We start from the raw sequence: 17,701 nt of genomic DNA on the forward strand, positions 1-17,701 counted from the left end.
CGATTTTTATTACCAAAAAAATGTAGAAGTATACATATCAGCCTAAACTGAGAAAAAATGTGCTTTTTCACAAAAAAAAACAAAAAAAAAATCGGGGATATTTATTATAACAAAAAGTACAAAATATTGCTTTTTTTTTCAAACTTGTCGCTATTTTTTTTGTTTATAGCGCAAACAATAAAAAACGCAGAGATGATACCACCAAAAGAAAGCTCTATTTGTGGTAAAAAAAAAAAGGGCGTGAATTTTGTTTGGGTACAGCGTCGCACCATAGTCAGTTAAATCAACGCAGTGCCAAATCACAAAAAATGGCCAAATCTTCCAGGGCTGAAGTGGTTAAATACCACCAAAGAAAGCTCTGTTTGTGTGAAGAAAAATGATTAAAAAAATTCACATGGGTACAGTGTAGCATGACCGCGCAATTGTCATTCAAAGTGTGACAGCTCTGAAATCTGAAAAATGGCCTGGGCAGGAAAGGGGGTGTAAGTGCCCAGTATTGAGGTGGTTGAACATCAGTTCAGAAAAATGCAATGAAAAGGTTAAAAATAGTGTTAAAGGGGTAATGAGAGAAGCTGCAGCCTGGCAGACTCTTCTTGGGGCTAAAAGCCCTACAGATAATAAGAGGAGCCATTGTTTGAGAGAGCACGGAGTGAGACCACTACCCTACTTCCGTAGAGACAGTGAAGCTGCCTGTGTACACCTGCATCTCAGTGTGTTTTCTTCCCACTCAGTCCGCAGCTCCGCCCCCTCCCCGGTCTCTGATTGGTTTGTCCCAGGCGGGCGCGCTCTGTGGTGGCTGTGCTATGTGAGGGCGGAGCGCGGCGTGTGGTAATCATTATAACGGAGAGTCGGTTCTCATCTCAGATTTCTGGCGGTCTTAGTAAGCGGTTCTCTTGTTAGCTTCTTATGTGTTCTCAGAGCTGGTCACCAACTCAGGAGGGAAGGCGGGCGGGTGGCCCTTCATCTCTTATGGAAGGTCAGCAGTCTTTGTGAATGAGAGCAGCCCGCCTTCCCTCCTGTGAGGAAGTCCATCACCTGGCAGGACTTTTCCCTGTGGGAGGGGGAATGTTTGCTTTCCTCTGAGGGAGGTCAGGCCAGCTACACACACATCTCACACCTCATCATCCTCTCTACACCTCTATGTATTCTATAATTCATTTACTCTGGAATATATCTTGTAGGATGAGTTCATCTTAAAGCTCCATTCACATGTGCACATTCCTGGAACACATGCACAAGTGTGTGTTTCCACATGCTTTGCCCAGAACACGTGAAGAACGCGTGTCACGCTTGCCAGGCCAATAATGGCATCCTAAACGCAGCTGGCAAACAAACATGGGAAGCTCAACACCCAAAAAGGCACGGGAGCTTTGTTCAGTGCATTTCTCATCTGAAAACGCACACAAAAAAGTAACAAAATGCATCTTTGGGCGATGGGGCCTTATGGACTTTTGCCAAATCACTGCAATATAATGGTGCCAATCAGTGCCCATTTGTGGGCACTGATTGGGCACATGTGGATGGCCATCCACGTTGCCCCCTTCCCTGGTGGTCCTAGTGGTGATCCCTGGTGGTCGTGTGGTCATCTGAGGGGGGGCTGCACTGATAAACAATCAGCGCAGACCCCCCTGCCAGGAGTGCTGCCAATTGGCTCTCCTCTACTCGCGTCTGTCAGACGCGAGTGAGGAAAAGCCAATCAACGGCTCTTCCTATTGACATCATGATCAGCCGTAATTAGACACGGCTGATCACAGTGAGCAGCGCTGAGTAGAGAACTGCTGGAGTTAACTTTTTAAGTAAATCAGCAGGTGATTGGTTGCTAGGTGGTCCTAGCAACCAATCAATAGCTTGTTAATATGAAAAATTAACTTCAGCAGTTCCTGCCCTCTGTTGAGCGCTGCTCGCTGTCTCTCCATCTGCATGATTCTGGTAAGAAGGGACAGAGCTGGGGGGGGTCTCTTAACATGCAGGGGGTCTAGAACTGTTAGGGGGGGCCTGTGTAACCAGCAGGGGGTCCAGAACTGTTAGGGGAGGAGGGGGTCTGTGTAACATGCAGGGGGCCAGAGCTGTGGGTGTTGTGTAATGTAAAGGGGTGCAGGGTGCTGTGTAATGTAAAGGGGTCCAGAGGTGCAGGGTGCTGTGTAATGTAAAGGGATCCAGAGGTGCAGTAGTGACAAAGAGATATTGAAGGATGCAGAGGTATGCAGGGGGCACAGTGGGGTGTTTTTACATTTTAACATGGGTGCCAGATATAGGAACCGCCCTGGGTGCTAAATGCTCTAGGTACACCCCTGCAGCTGGGACCATAGTCACCAAGAAAACAATTGGTAACACACTATGCTGTGAAGGACTGAAAACCCGCAGTGCCCTCAAGGTCCCCCTGCTCAGGAAAGCAGATGTACAGGCCCGTCTGGAGTTTGCTAATGAACATCTGAATGATTCAAAGGAGAACTGGGTGAAAGTGTTGTGGTCAGATGAGACCAAAATCAAGCTCTTTCACATCAACTCTTTGACATCACTGTCAAACATGGAGGTGGAAACATGCTTTGGGGGTGTTTTTCTGCTAAGGGGACAAGACAACTTCACCACATCAAAGGGACGATGGACGGGGCCATGTACCGTCAAATCTTGGGTGAGAACCTTGAGCGGTATGTAATGACAGGGTGGTCAGTGAGCAGTATGTAGTGACAGGTTGGTCAGTGAGCAGTATGTAGTGACAGGGTGGTCAGTGAGCAGTATGTAGTGGCAGGTCGGTCAGTGAGCAGTATGTAGTGGCAGGTCGGTCAGTGAGCAGTATGTAGTGACAGGTCAGTCAGTGAGCAGTATGTAGTGACAGGGTTGTCAGTGAGCAGTATGTAGTGACAGGGCAGACAGTGGGCAGTATGTAGTGATAGGGCGGTCAGTGAGCAGTACGTAGTGGCAGGATGGTCAGTGAGCAGTATGTAGTGACAGGGCGATCAGTGAGCAGTATGTAGTGACAGGGCAGACAGTGGGCAGTATGTAGTGATAGGGCGGTCAGTGAGCAGTAGGTAGTGGCAGGATGGTCCGTGAGCAGTATGTAGTGACAGGGCGGTCAGTGAGCAGTATGTAGTGACAGGGCGGTCAGTGAGCAGTATGTAGTGACAGGGCGGTCAGTGAGCAGTATGTAGTGGCAGGTCGGTCAGTGAGCAGTATGTAGTGGCAGGTCGGTCAGTGAGCAGTATGTAGTGGCAGGTCGGTCAGTGAGCAGTATGTAGTGACAGGTCGGTCAGTTATCAGTATGTAGTGACAGGGTTGTCAGTGAGCAGTATGTAGTGACAGGGCAGACAGTGGGCAGTATGTAGTGACAGGGCAGACAGTGGGCAGTATGTAGTGATAGGGCGGTCAGTGAGCAGTATGTAGTGACAGGGCGGTCAGTGAGCAGTATGTAGTGACAGGGCGGTCAGTGAGCAGTATGTAGTGACAGGGCGGTCAGTGAGCAGTATGTAGTGACAGGGCGGTCAGTGAGCAGTATGTAGTGACAGGGCAGACAGTGGGCAGTATGTAGTGATAGGGCGGTCAGTGAGCAGTAGGTAGTGGCAGGATGGTCGGTGAGCAGTATGTAGTGACAGGGTGGTCAGTGAGCAGTACGTAGTTGCAGGATGGTCAGTGAGCAGTATGTAGTGACAGGGTGGTCAGTGAGCAGTATGTAGTGACAGGGCAGACAGTGGGCAGTATGTAGTGATAGGGCGGTCAGTGAGCAGTAGGTAGTGGCAGGATGGTCGGTGAGCAGTATGTAGTGACAGGGTGGTTAGTGAGCAGTATGTAGTGACAGGGCGGTCAGTGAGCAGTATGTAGTGACAGGGTGGTCAGTGAGCAGTATGTAGTGGCAGGTCGGTCAGTGAGCAGTATGTAGTGGCAGGTCGGTCAGTGAGCAGTATGTAGTGACAGGTCGGTCAGTTATCAGTATGTAGTGACAGGGTTGTCAGTGAGCAGTATGTAGTAACAGGGCAGACAGTGGGCAGTATGTAGTGATAGGGCGGTCAGTGAGCAGTACGTAGTGGCAGGATGGTCAGTGAGCAGTATGTAGTGACAGGGCGGTCAGTGAGCAGTAGGTAGTGGCAGGATGGTCGGTGAGCAGTATGTAGTGATAGGGCGGTCAGTGAGCAGTACGTAGTTGCAGGATGGTCGGTGAGCAGTATGTAGTGACAGGGTGGTCAGTGAGCAGTACGTAGTTGCAGGATGGTCAGTGAGCAGTATGTAGTGACAGGGTGGTCAGTGAGCAGTATGTAGTGACAGCCGGTCACATGTAAACACGGAGATGCCGGTAATTGGTGCTCCCCGCCTCACACTGACAGAGTGTGAGGAGAGCCGATCAGCGGCATCTCCATGCAGAGGACATCTAGGTATGTAATCAGAGCATTGATCATCAGTGCCCTGATTACAATAAGGCCCCCACAGTGCCAGCAATCAGTGGCCATTAGTGATGCCAGTCAGTGCTGGCTATCAGTGCCACGCATCAGTGCCCACCATTGCCACCTATCAGTGCCCATAAGTGCAGCATATTTGTGCCTCTTCATCGGTGCCCATAAGTGCTGCCTCATCAGTGCCCACCTGTGAAGTAGAAAAATGACTTAATTACAAAATTTACTGACAGAAACTAAGAAAAACTTTTTTTTTTTTTTTAGGAAAAAAAATTAAAAACCCAGAAGTGATTAACCACTTGCCGACTAGCCACCGTCATACTGCGGCAGGTCGGCACGATCCTGCGAACTGTTGTAGCTGTATGTTGGCTCCTTTAAGTAGGATAGCAGGCGTGCGCGCGCTCCACTGTGGGTGTGCCGATGCACGTCCCTGTTCTGCCACGAGAGGCAGAACAGGGACGTCTGTGTGTGTAAACACACAAATCCCTGTTCTGTGAGAAGAGGAGATGCAGATCGTGAGTTCCTAATAACTAGAAACCACGGTCTGTCATCTCCTATAGTCAGTCCCCCCCCCTACAGTTAGAACACACAGTTAATCCCTTGATCACCCCCTAGTGTTAACCCCTTCCCTGCCAGTGACATTTATACAGTAATCAGTGCATTTTTATAGCACTGATCCCTGCATAATTGTCAATCGGACCAAAAATGTGTCAAAAGTGTCCAATGTGTCCACCAAAATGTCGCGGTCTCTATAAAAATCGCAGATCGCCGCCATTACTAGTAAAAAAAAAAAAAAAAATAATAAAAATGCCATAAATCTATCCCCTATTTTGTAGATGCTATAACTTTTGCGCAAACCAATCAATATATGCTTATTGCGATTTTTATTACCAAAAAAATGTAGAAGTATACATATCAGCCTAAACTGAGAAAAAATGTGCTTTTTCACAAAAAAAAACAAAAAAAAAAATCGGGGATATTTATTATAACAAAAAGTACAAAATATTGCTTTTTTTTTCAAACTTGTCGCTATTTTTTTTGTTTATAGCGCAAACAATAAAAAACGCAGAGATGATACCACCAAAAGAAAGCTCTATTTGTGGTAAAAAAAAAAAGGGCGTGAATTTTGTTTGGGTACAGCGTCGCACCATAGTCAGTTAAATCAACGCAGTGCCAAATCACAAAAAATGGCCAAATCTTCCAGGGCTGAAGTGGTTAAATACCACCAAAGAAAGCTCTGTTTGTGTGAAGAGAAATGATTAAAAAAATTCACATGGGTACAGTGTAGCATGACCGCGCAATTGTCATTCAAAGTGTGACAGCTCTGAAATCTGAAAAATGGCCTGGGCAGGAAAGGGGGTGTAAGTGCCCAGTATTGAGGTGGTTGAACATCAGTTCAGAAAAATGCAATGAAAAGGTTAAAAATAGTGTTAAAGGGGTAATGAGAGAAGCTGCAGCCTGGCAGACTCTTCTTGGGGCTAAAAGCCCTACAGATAATAAGAGGAGCCATTGTTTGAGAGAGCACGGAGTGAGACCACTACCCTACTTCCGTAGAGACAGTGAAGCTGCCTGTGTACACCTGCATCTCAGTGTGTTTTCTTCCCACTCAGTCCGCAGCTCCGCCCCCTCCCCGGTCTCTGATTGGTTTGTCCCAGGCGGGCGCGCTCTGTGGTGGCTGTGCTATGTGAGGGCGGAGCGCGGCGTGTGGTAATCATTATAACGGAGAGTCGGTTCTCATCTCAGATTTCTGGCGGTCTTAGTAAGCGGTTCTCTTGTTAGCTTCTTATGTGTTCTCAGAGCTGGTCACCAACTCAGGAGGGAAGGCGGGCGGGTGGCCCTTCATCTCTTATGGAAGGTCAGCAGTCTTTGTGAATGAGAGCAGCCCGCCTTCCCTCCTGTGAGGAAGTCCATCACCTGGCAGGACTTTTCCCTGTGGGAGGGGGAATGTTTGCTTTCCTCTGAGGGAGGTCAGGCCAGCTACACACACATCTCACACCTCATCATCCTCTCTACACCTCTATGTATTCTATAATTCATTTACTCTGGAATATATCTTGTAGGATGAGTTCATCTTAAAGCTCCATTCACATGTGCACATTCCTGGAACACATGCACAAGTGTGTGTTTCCACATGCTTTGCCCAGAACACGTGAAGAACGCGTGTCACGCTTGCCAGGCCAATAATGGCATCCTAAACGCAGCTGGCAAACAAACATGGGAAGCTCAACACCCAAAAAGGCACGGGAGCTTTGTTCAGTGCATTTCTCATCTGAAAACGCACACAAAAAAGTAACAAAATGCATCTTTGGGCGATGGGGCCTTATGGACTTTTGCCAAAAACATCCACTTGTATTACAGCACCTTCCATTTTGCATAGCTCCCAACTGTCCCTGATTTCGAGGGACTGTCCCTCATTTGGAGCAATGTCCCTCTGTCCCTTTTTCCCCCTCATTTGTCCCTCATTTTGGGTCTGATCCATATAGTTGTATATTAACCACTTCCCGCCCAGCCCATAGCAGATGACAGCCGGGCGGTGCTTCAGTTATCCTGACTGGGCGTCATATGACATCCAGCAGGATAACATGCCACCACGCGCCCGTGGGGGCACGCATCGCTGCGATCGGTGGAGCGGTGTGTCAGTCTGACACAGCGCTCCACCGATCTTGGTAAAGAGCCTCCGGTGGAGGCTCTTTACCACGTGATCAGCCGTGTGTAATTACGCCTGATCATGATGTCAATAGGAAGAGCCGTTGATTGGCTTTTCCTCACTCGCGTCTGACAGACGCGAGTAGAGGAGAGCCAATTGGCAGCACTCCTGGCAGGGGGGTCTGCGCTGATTGTTTATCAGTGCAGCCCCCCCTCAGATGACCACACGACCACCAGGGATCACCACTAGGACCACCAGGGAAGGGGGCAACGTGGATGGCCATCCACATGTGCCCAATCAGTGCCCACAAATGGGCACTGATTGGCACCATTATATTGCAGTGATTCCCAGCAATGCCACCCTTAGGGGCATCAGTGTCCATCGGTGCCACTTGTCAGTGCCCATCTGTGCCACCTATCAGTGCTACCCATAAGTACCCATCAGTGCCACCTACGAGTGCCCATCAGTGCTGCCTATGAGTGTCCATCGGTGCCACCTATGAGTACCCATCAGTGCCACCTATCAGTGCCCGTCATTGGTGCCCATCAGTGCAGCCATATCAGTGCCCGTCATTGAAGAAGAAAACATACTTATTTACAAAAAATTTTAACAGAAACAAAGAAAAACTTGTTTTTTTCAAAATTTTCGGTCTTTTTTTATTTGTTGCGTAAAAAATAAAAACCGCAGAGGTGATCAAATACCACCAAAAGAAAGCTCTATTTGTGGGAACAAAATGATTAAAAAATTGTTTGAGTACAGTGTAGCATGACCGCGCAATTGTCAATCAAATTGCAACAGCGCTAAAAGCGGAAAATAGGCCTGGGCGGGAAGGTGTCTAAGTGCCTGGTATTGAAGTGGTTAAAAGGCACTTTTTATCTTTCAAAAAGTTTTTCCCACTAATAAACCTTTCATCCAAATTCTAAATTGCTGCATTTGTAAATTTTAAAAGCCAATATAAGGGAATAGTAGTGGTAAAAAAAAGCCCTTGTGGATTTAATTAACTTTTTTTTTTTGGTTAATTTAAGGGGTGTGGCAGGGGGCGTGTTCTATGCCTACATACATTTGCTAGTAGGTGTCCCTCATCCCCATCTGAAAATGTTGGGAGGTATGATTTTATAAAAGAATGCTTACTTTTTTTTGCAGCTGCTCATTCCTTTGCCCTCCCCTGTCCATCCAGCAGATGGTAGGATGTAGAAGGCGTTGGGTGCAGAAAAAGCGCTTGGCTCCATTCCCTACCTGCACAGTGGCTCTTTTACTCTTGCAGAGCATAGAGCTGCAAGAGACGGCAGACCGCGCATGTGTGGGGTAAGGAATGGAGCCAGCCCCTTGTCTGAGAGTTTGTGGGGCTACGTATCCAACGCTTGGTACGTCCTACCATCTGCAGGATGGACAGGGGAGGGCAATGGAATGAGCAGCTGCAAAAAATAGGCATTCCTCTTAAAAATGGAACACAGCACGGTAATGTATTGAGGACGCTATAACGCTCGGGCATGCCTTTGACAAAAGTCAATAAAGGTTAGCTAACCCTTAAAGAGAACCTGTCACCACCCTCTGCACAGTGAGTTAACCACTTGATCTTCGGAAAATGTACCCCCCCCCCCCCCCCACTCATGACCCAGACCATTTATTGCAATACGGCACTGCATTACTTTAACTGTAAAGTGCGTGGTCATGCAAAGCTGTACCCAAATAAAATGTATGTCATTGTTTTCCCTACAAACAGAGCTTTCTTGTGGTATTTGATCACCATTGTGTTTATTTTTTGCACTATAAACAAAAAAAGACAGACAACTTTTTTTTTTACTATCTGCTATAAGGGGCAATTCACACCACAAAAATGCACACTGGATACATTCCAGATGAGTTTTTGCTTACAGTTCATGCCACATGCAGTTCCAGTGCGTTTTAAATACGTTTTGCTGTGTTCCAGAACAGACAAAATGCAGCATGTTCTACATTTTTTTTTTTCTGCATCGGAAACTGACTGCATCGGTGGGGACTACGGCCATTGGAATACATGGAAAACACTGCATGCATTTTTTATGCAGAACAAAAATGCACTGGACTGCATTTGATGTGAATTAGCACTAAGAAACGCACACCATAGAAACGCAGTCCAGATGTGTTTTTGATGCAGTCCAGTACATCCCCCCCCTCGTCGTTTTTTCTTAACTTCAATCACTTAAGGACCACGGTATCCTCTTCATCAGCCGGCGGTCCTCTTTCAAATAAAAGTGGTCTCTGCAGTGGATTTACCACAAGATCACTTTTATCGGGGGTGGGAGAGGCCCCCCCTCCCCACCACTCTCCGCCTCTTACCGGAGACGATCGGTCCTCTCCCCTCACAGGCTGGATGCTGTGTGAGGGAAAGATGGCCCCCGCTCTGCTCCACACCATTGGGTGGCAGAAGTGACGTCAAACGTCACTTCCGCCCAATGGTCTTAAAGGGGAATTTTTTTTCTTTTTTACCAAAAAAAAAATGACAATTTATTTTGACCCCAGATCTCACATTTAAGAGGTCCTGTCATGCTTTTTTTCTATTACAAGGGATGTTTACATTCCTTGTAATAGGAATAAAAGTGACCCAAAAATGTTTTTTTAAAAGGACAGTGTCAAAATAAAAAGTAAAATAAATAAGAAGAAATTTATTTTTTAAAGCGCCCTGTCCCGCCTAGCTCGTGCGCAGAAGCGCCCGCATACGCAAGTGGCGCCCGCATATGAAAACGGTGTTCAAATCACACATGTGAGGTATCGCCTCAATCATTCAAGTGAAAGCAATAATTCTAGCACTAGACCTCCTCTGTAATGCAAAACTGGTAACCTGTAGACATTTTTAAACGTCGCCTATGAAGATTTTTAAGGGTCAAAGTTTGTTGGCATTCCACGAGTGGGCACAATTTTGGAGCGTGACATATTGGGTATCAATTTAGTCGGCTTAACATTATCTTTCACAATACCACAAAAAAGTGGGCTAACTTTACTGTTGTCTTTTTTTAATTAAAAAAAGTGTATCTTTTCCCAAAAAATTGTGCTTGTAAGACCGCTGCGCAAATACGGTGTGACATAAAGTATTACAACGACCGCCATTTTATTCTCTAGGGTGCCTGAAAATATGTGTATATATATATATGTGTGTTTGGGGGTTCTAAGTAGTTTTTTAGAAAAAACAGACACCAAGTCTGAAAAATAGGCCCGGTCCTTAAGTAGTTAAGGACGTGTGTTCCAGTGCGTTTTTGATGCTTTGTACAGCATTCCAGTACAGTCCACTGCAGGAAAAATGCAGCATTTTCTACTTTTTTTTTTTACATAGGCAGATCCCCGTTCTGTGTACTTTACCAATGATTGGCGGGTGCCAGAAGACATCGCGTGCCCAGCATCCGTAGATCAGATTCTGTTGTCAATTATCACAGCAGAAGCATCCCGCCAGGTGGAAGTCCGTAATCCTGTGTATATATACGTGATTCAGTGCACTGTTGCCACCCTGTAGCAGTAAAACTGCTATAGGGTGGTCAGCAAGTGGTTAAAGCCCCACTCCAGACAGGAAAAATATCTTGCAGTGAAGTCTACCACACTGCGAGGGTTAAATGCTTGTTATACCTAGGGGTAGAGGAATAAGCTGTTACACTTATTACCTTATTCCTCACTCTAGTAGGCTCCCTCCGCACTACATAACCAGTTCTGCAAAGCCGATTAGGTGTGCCGGAAGGTGGTTGCACAATGTCGCCATGCAGGCCCACCCACAACCCAGAGATTCTGAGAGAAGACAAAGGAAGAAAAACCCGGAGTAAGGAATAAGGTAGGAGGGGAGAGGAAATGGAGGGTAATGGACAAGATCCCCTCACTGTATAAGATCCACAGTGCCAGCAGTACATCACTGGCTGTATTGTCTAGCAGGTACAAATTAAAGGATTCTTCAGTAAACAGGACCAAGTGAAGCATTTAGCACATTTCACAGAAGGTAACTTTTACCCCTTATGAATTGATATACATATCTGCGGCTGGAGTTCAGCACTAAATTAGAATTAAACAACAAAAAAAAATTCTGACAGGTAGGGTTTTTGGAAAAGAAGAGACCCTCTGTTGTGATAATGTGACACCTGTGCACATGTGTGGGAGTGACATCAATGCAGTCAGGCCATTCAGATGGTCAAATTAACCAAAGCCAAAAGGAAGATCGGAAAAAGATGGAAGTGCCTGTGACCAGCGAGAGCACTGACATCACAGCTCTGGAGGGCATCGTTTGACAAGTAAATCTGCCATAGTGTGCTAATATGCAGTGTATACCAGCACATTATGGCATAAGCCTCCTGGGGGCCCATTTAATATTTAATTTAAAAAAATAGCGGAGTTTAATTTTACTTTAATAAAGGCACATTGACTTATTGGTATGTAAGTACATTTACTCGCTATGTTTGACTTGCTGTGCATGGGTTGGTTACATGGTCTCCTTAACGTAAACCTGTGTTGTACTTATGCTGTTCAAGCACTGGAAGTTAGGAAGACTCATTCCCCATGCCTATGTGGCAGTGCTATCACCAAGCATCAGCATTGTTGCATGGTAGGAGGCCCTGCATTGGCAAAGCAGGCATTTGCCAAAGCAACCTTTAAAATTATGCAGAATCTTGGGGCACACCAGTCAGTTCAGAGTCCAATAGTTTATAACGCAGAGTTCAGTAGTTTGTAATTCAGAGATCAGTAGTTAGTAACACCGAGAACTCTGCATTTCAAACTTATTCTGCCTTACAAAACTACTAACTCTGCATCACCAACTACAGTGCCTTGAAAAAGTATTCATACCCCTTGAAATTTTCCACATTTTGTCATGTTACAACTAAAAATGTAAATGTATTTTATTGGGATTTTTAAGTGATAGACCAACACAAGGTGGCACATAATTGTGAAGTGGAAGGAAAATGATAAATGGTTTTCAAAATGTTTTACAAATAAATATCTGAAAAGTGTGGCGTGCATTTGTATTCAGCCCCCTTACTCTGATACCCCTAACTAAAATCTAGTGGAATTAATTGCCTTCAGAAGTCGCCTAATTAGTAAATAGAGTCCACCTGTGTGTAATTTAATCTCAGTATAAATACAGCTGTTCTTTGAAGCCCTCAGGTTTGTTAGAGAACCTTAGTGAGCAAACAGCATCATAAAGGCCAAGGAACACACCAGACAGGACAGGGATAAAGTTGTGGAAATGTTTAAAGCAGGGTTAGGTTATAAAAAAAATATCCCAAGCTTTGAACATCTCACGGAGCACTGTTCAATCCATCATCGGAAAAACGGAAAGATTACGGCACTGCAAACCTACCAAGGCATACCTGTCTACCTAAACTGACAGGCCGGGCAGGGAGAGCATTGATCAGAGAAGCAGCTAATAGGCTATGGTAACTCTGGAGGAGCTGCAGAAATCCACAGCTCAGGTGGGAGAATCTGTCCACAGGACAACTATTAGTCGTGCACTCCACAAATCTGGCCTTTATGGAAGAGTGGCAAGAAGAAAGCCATTATTGAAAATAAGCCATAAAAAATCCCATTTGCAGTTTGCGAGAAGCCATGTGGAGGACACAGCCTATAAGCAAAATGCAATGTGTGGTGGAAAACTAACACTGCACATCACCCTGAACACACCGTCCCCACCATGAAACATGGTGGTAGCAGCATCATGTTGTGGGGTTGCTTTTCTTCCGTGGGGACAGGGAAGCTGGTCGGAGTTGATGGGAAGATGGATGGAGCCAAATACAGGGCAATCTTAGAAGAAAATGTGTTAGAGTTTGCAAAAGACTTGAGACTGGGGCGAGGGTTCACTTTCCAGCAGGACAACGACCCTAAACATACAGCCAGAGCTACAATGGAATGGTTTTGATCTAAGCATATTCATGTGTTAGAATGGCTCAGTCAAAGTCCAGACCTAAATCCAATTGAGAATCTGTGGCAAGACTTGAAAATTGCTGTTAACAGACGCTCTCCATCCAATCTGACAGAGCTTGCGCTATTTTGCAAAGAAGAATGTCACTCTCTAGATGATCAAAGCTGGTAACTACATCACCAAAAAGACGTTCAGCTGTAATTGCAGCAAAAGGTGGTTCTACAAAGTATGAACTCAGTGGGGCTGAATACAAATGCATGCCACACTTTTCACATACTGGTATTTATTTGTAAAAAAAGTTTGAAAAACATTTCTCATTTTCCTTCCACTTCACAATTATGTGCTACTTTGTGTTGGTCTATCACATAAAATCACAATAAAAAACATTTACGTTTTTGATTGTAACATGACAAAATGTGGAACATTTCAAAGGGTATGAATACTTTTTCAAGGCACTGTACTGAACTCACAGCACAGTAGTTGGTAATGCACACTTCAGTAGTTTATAATGCAGAGAACTCTGAACTGTGTATTTCAAAATACTAAATTTTGTGTTATAAACTACTGAACTCTGCATTAGACATGTGCATTTAGTTTCAGTCCCAATATAAATTCAGACTAATTTTTGGTTATTCTGAGATTTGGATGTATCCAAATGTACAAATAAAATTGTAACAAATTTCATTGAAAATTGTTTAGTTTAGTTTCATATATTCGTTTTCTAACTAATTTAAAATTTCAGAATGAATTGAATTCGGATTGGTCGAAAAAGCATCAAATAGCTGACCCATCAGCTGAATGCAAACAGAACTGCTGGCAAATAAAAAATCTGATTAGAAACCAGTGTGGGGATCCACCCAATCCATACCAGGCCCCCCCAAAGCACCTTGTTCCCATGTTGATGGCAACAAGGGCTTCTTCCCCACAACCCTTGCCTGGTGGTTGCAGAGTTCTGTGGGTGGAGGCTTATCGGAATATGAAAGCCCCCTTTAACAAGGGGGCCCCCCAGATCCCACCCCCACCTATGTTAATGAGTAGGGGTACATAGTACCCCTACTAATTCACCAAAAAGTGCTCAGAGGGTTAAAAAAAACCCACCAGTTTTTGATAAGTCCTTTAATAAAAACAAAAACGCTCACCCAAACAAAAAAAAACCCCACCCGCTGAGCATGACTATTCTTATCCAGAATAATATCTGTGTTCAATAGTGCGTTCAGTAGTTTGAAACACACAGTTCAGAGATCAGTAGTTTGTAATGCAAAGAAATCTTCGTTTCAAACTACTAAACTCTGCGTTTCAAACTACTGAACCAAACCATTAGCATTTATGGCATTAGTGAAGCATTTATAAAGTGTTAGCTGCGCATCGGGGGAGAGACAGTGGGGGCTCTGGTATCCCAGAATGCACTGTGATATTATAGAGAACTAGGACAGAGCAGCTCCATCCACTTCCTGGTTGTACAGAGCAATCGTGTGGTAACACCATTTGCTTCTGTGTGCAGGCAAAGGCATCAGCCAGACAGTAATACTAACAGTGCCAGGTAGGATCAGAGACATTGGGCATTATTAGCAGTGGCAAAGATTTTTGTTTCAGCCAAGGTGAGCTGGACCAAGTCAAGTGTCAAAGAAATCAAAGTATATGAATCTATCTGGCAGAGAATTCACAAAAATGTCTGCTATCACAGCACAACCTAACCACACCTTAAAATAGATCTGTAGTAGATGTCGACATGCCCCTCTGCACAGCCATTCACTGGGAAGATCAGTGTACTGATATTTCTCTGCCTCTTGCTGACACACACGTCTGCAGTCTGCACCCCCAGCCCCTTATGCAGCAGAGAACAGAGGTCATGTGATCAATTTTAAAAATATATATATGTTTATAATATATACAAACACACACAAATGTTTTGCATTGCATTTCTATTTTAAACTTCACCAGGAAGTAATAAGAGCCAGTGTGTGACTTAGCCCTTACAACATCCACATATAACTTGAATGTGACTAGGAATTATAATGTTGATGTTAGATAACAGTCATGGCTCCTGGAAAGAAGACAGGAAAATCTGTAAAGGCCGTTCAAGAGGAGAAGGTGCTATCCTACAAATTTCAAGAAATAGAGGAAAAAACCCTTTCTGGATCAGAAGATACAACAGAAGGTATATAAGTCTCATTGCTGCAATATGGCGTGTTGTGATTGTGGTGTTGGTTTTACCTATTTGCGTGGTTAGAGATGCTCGGATCACTTTTACAGAAAATCCTATTGCTGGTTGAAAATTTTTTGTTAACATGCCATCCTCACCCTTAAGCCCCCCCCCCGTGACAGCGGATGGGGTCCCTCTCCCCTGCAGCCACTGTCATATTTAAAATTGATGCGGCTGTGCACGGCTTTGCTTTGCAATTGATATTAATAAAGACTAATTTGAAGGAGCATAATGTGAATGTACACAGATTATGGGCACATTGAACAATAAAGATTTTCATTTTTGCCAGGAGAGACACTTTATGTAATTTGGAATTCCAGGATAAAACTTTAACTTTAATGATTACAGAGTTGCATAAATATGTGTGTTTTATATCTGCCAGGAGATCAGCTCCCATGTAAGTACCACTAAAATCACATATCAATGGTAGCTCTTATGCAAAGGTGAATAGCCATAAAACTAACAAAGGATTAAAATCTATTTTCTGTGTTTTTTTTTCTAAAGTGCTTATTTTATATGGTGTAGGAGTATATGTTATTACTTTGTGACGTAAATAATTAGCAAAGTAGCACTTTTTTTTAACAAAGTTCCGGAACGTTTTAGTTTTCCCCCAGTTTTCGTATTATACTCAAACAGTACCCACAATTTTTTTGGTCTGTTATATTTTTATGTATAACCAAATATATTTTAGGCCCACAATCACACCTGCGCATTCTGGGAATGCATGCAGAAATGATCGAAGTGTAATTTCTTAAAGGCATCCCAAGCACAGCCAGCAGTCGTGCATTTTTGCATGCTACAAAATGCACAAAGCTCTGTGCCTGAAAAGGTTCTGTAGCTTCTTTGGTGTGTTTGTCACGCATAGGGCAACGTATTCAAGTAATCGCGCTGCCCTATGCGTGACACACTTAAAAGGCACAAAAAAGAAAAACTAGTATTCACCTATACTAGGTGTGAATGGGGCCTTCCAGTGCAAATAATTGCCAAGTTTCTTTGTTTTTTTTTTCTTTTAATACAGAATATATACAGAATACAGAAAAGAATCCAGGTTTAGAGAAACATGGAAAAAAACGTCCTGCATCTGTTACAGATCAAGGAATAGATGAAGAACATGTGGGGTAATAATATTTTTAGAGCAGTAGGACTGCATTTCCTGATATCCTCTTCAGTTATAATCAGCTCTTCTAGTAGAGACAGCTGTATATTGAAGGAGAAGTACGGCCAAAGCTATTTTAGCCCAACTTCTCCTATGGGTCACAGGAGCGCACTAATGTCTGGTACACACGATGAGATTATCAGACGAATTAGGGTCCGTTTTTTGTTGCATGCTAGGCTCATATCAAAAATGAAGAGGTAACTAAAGTTACGAAAAATTCTCGTACAATAGAATACAACTTGGGAGGTGATGTAATGTGTTGTATTGTATTGTAATGTATTCTTTAGTTTCCAAGCATGGATGCTTTTGATCTTCCAATTTTTTTCAGACTAATGCCCCGTACACACGGTCGGATTTTCCGATGGACATTGTCCGATCGGAGTGTGTTGTCGGAAATTCCGACCGTGTGTGGGCTCCATCGGACATTTTCCATCGGATTTTCTGACATACAAAGTTGGACAGCAGGAGATAAAATTTTCCGACAACAAAATCCGATCGCGTCAATTCCGACCGCGTGTGGCCTGTTCCGACGCACAAAGTGCCACGCATGCTCAGAAGAAATTCCGACACAGGACAGCTCGTTCTGGTAAACTTAGCGTTCGTAATGGATACAGCACTTTCGTCACGCTGCAATGTTCAAAATGGTTTAATACAGCGCACTCTCTTCTTCTTTATAATGTGACAAGAATTAAGTAGTTTTGATGCTCATATTCACACACACTTCTCACAAACTTCTTTCGTTACTATTTATGGGGATTCCCTCAATATATTTTGATTTCTCACATCTGACAACATATTTTTTTTTTTTTTGACTTTAATGTAGAATCTTTTTTTGTGTTTCTCTTTTTTAATTTTTTTTTTTGGTGATTTTGATTTGTACTCCCGAAAATGTTTGTGTGTTTTTTGTGACAAGTTCCCACAACACCATTGATATGTTGTTCTATTTAATCTGTAGGAGATTGTTTGGTGTTGTTGTCTCTTGTTAATTTCACATTTTATGTTAGAAATGTACCTGAATCGTCACCAACAAACTGTCCTTTTTGGATGAAAACACACACAGGAGAGTAGAATTTACCTAAAAATATTTTATTAAGGGGTCATAACTATAAACAAAGAGGGAGGCAACGCTGTAGAAACTGCAGAAGTGGGCGAAGCCTTGGACCCCCAGGGCAGACATCAATTATTTAAAAGCAAAATTTGTGGCCTGAGGAGTCCATATCTAAGGGAGGGCAGTGTGGTCCAGAAGTCCCAGAGATCCGGAAAGCAGCAGATGACATCTGTGTTCCCAGGCTGTGGTCATACGAGAGACTGCATCTTCTGTCAGACCAGACTGAACCCAGGGTCATCACTCTTTGGTCTTCCTTCCACGCCTCCTTCCAGCCTTTGGCTGTGGTGGTGGAGTTGTGGCAGCAGGAGGAGGAGGAGGATCGTCGATCTCAATGAC

At 44.1% G+C, this 17,701-nt stretch overlaps 1 protein-coding gene across 1 annotated transcript in view; it reads left to right on the top strand.

Moving 5' to 3' along the window:
- The first annotated feature begins 10,711 nt into the window (after positions 1 to 10,711).
- Positions 10,712 to 17,701, top strand: part of SYCP3 (synaptonemal complex protein 3) — a 96,168-nt gene continuing 89,178 nt past the window's right edge. Inside the window, exons 1-3 of the mRNA XM_073620329.1 lie at positions 10,712 to 10,825; positions 14,927 to 15,056; positions 16,120 to 16,219. Of these exons, the coding sequence (XP_073476430.1) occupies positions 14,936 to 15,056; positions 16,120 to 16,219 (221 nt within the window). The 5' untranslated portion in view covers positions 10,712 to 10,825; positions 14,927 to 14,935. The remainder of the gene's footprint in view (positions 10,826 to 14,926; positions 15,057 to 16,119; positions 16,220 to 17,701) is intronic.

Source organism: Aquarana catesbeiana, linkage group LG03 (genome assembly GCF_042186555.1).
Source record: "Aquarana catesbeiana isolate 2022-GZ linkage group LG03, ASM4218655v1, whole genome shotgun sequence".
Lineage (NCBI taxonomy): Eukaryota > Metazoa > Chordata > Amphibia > Anura > Ranidae > Aquarana > Aquarana catesbeiana.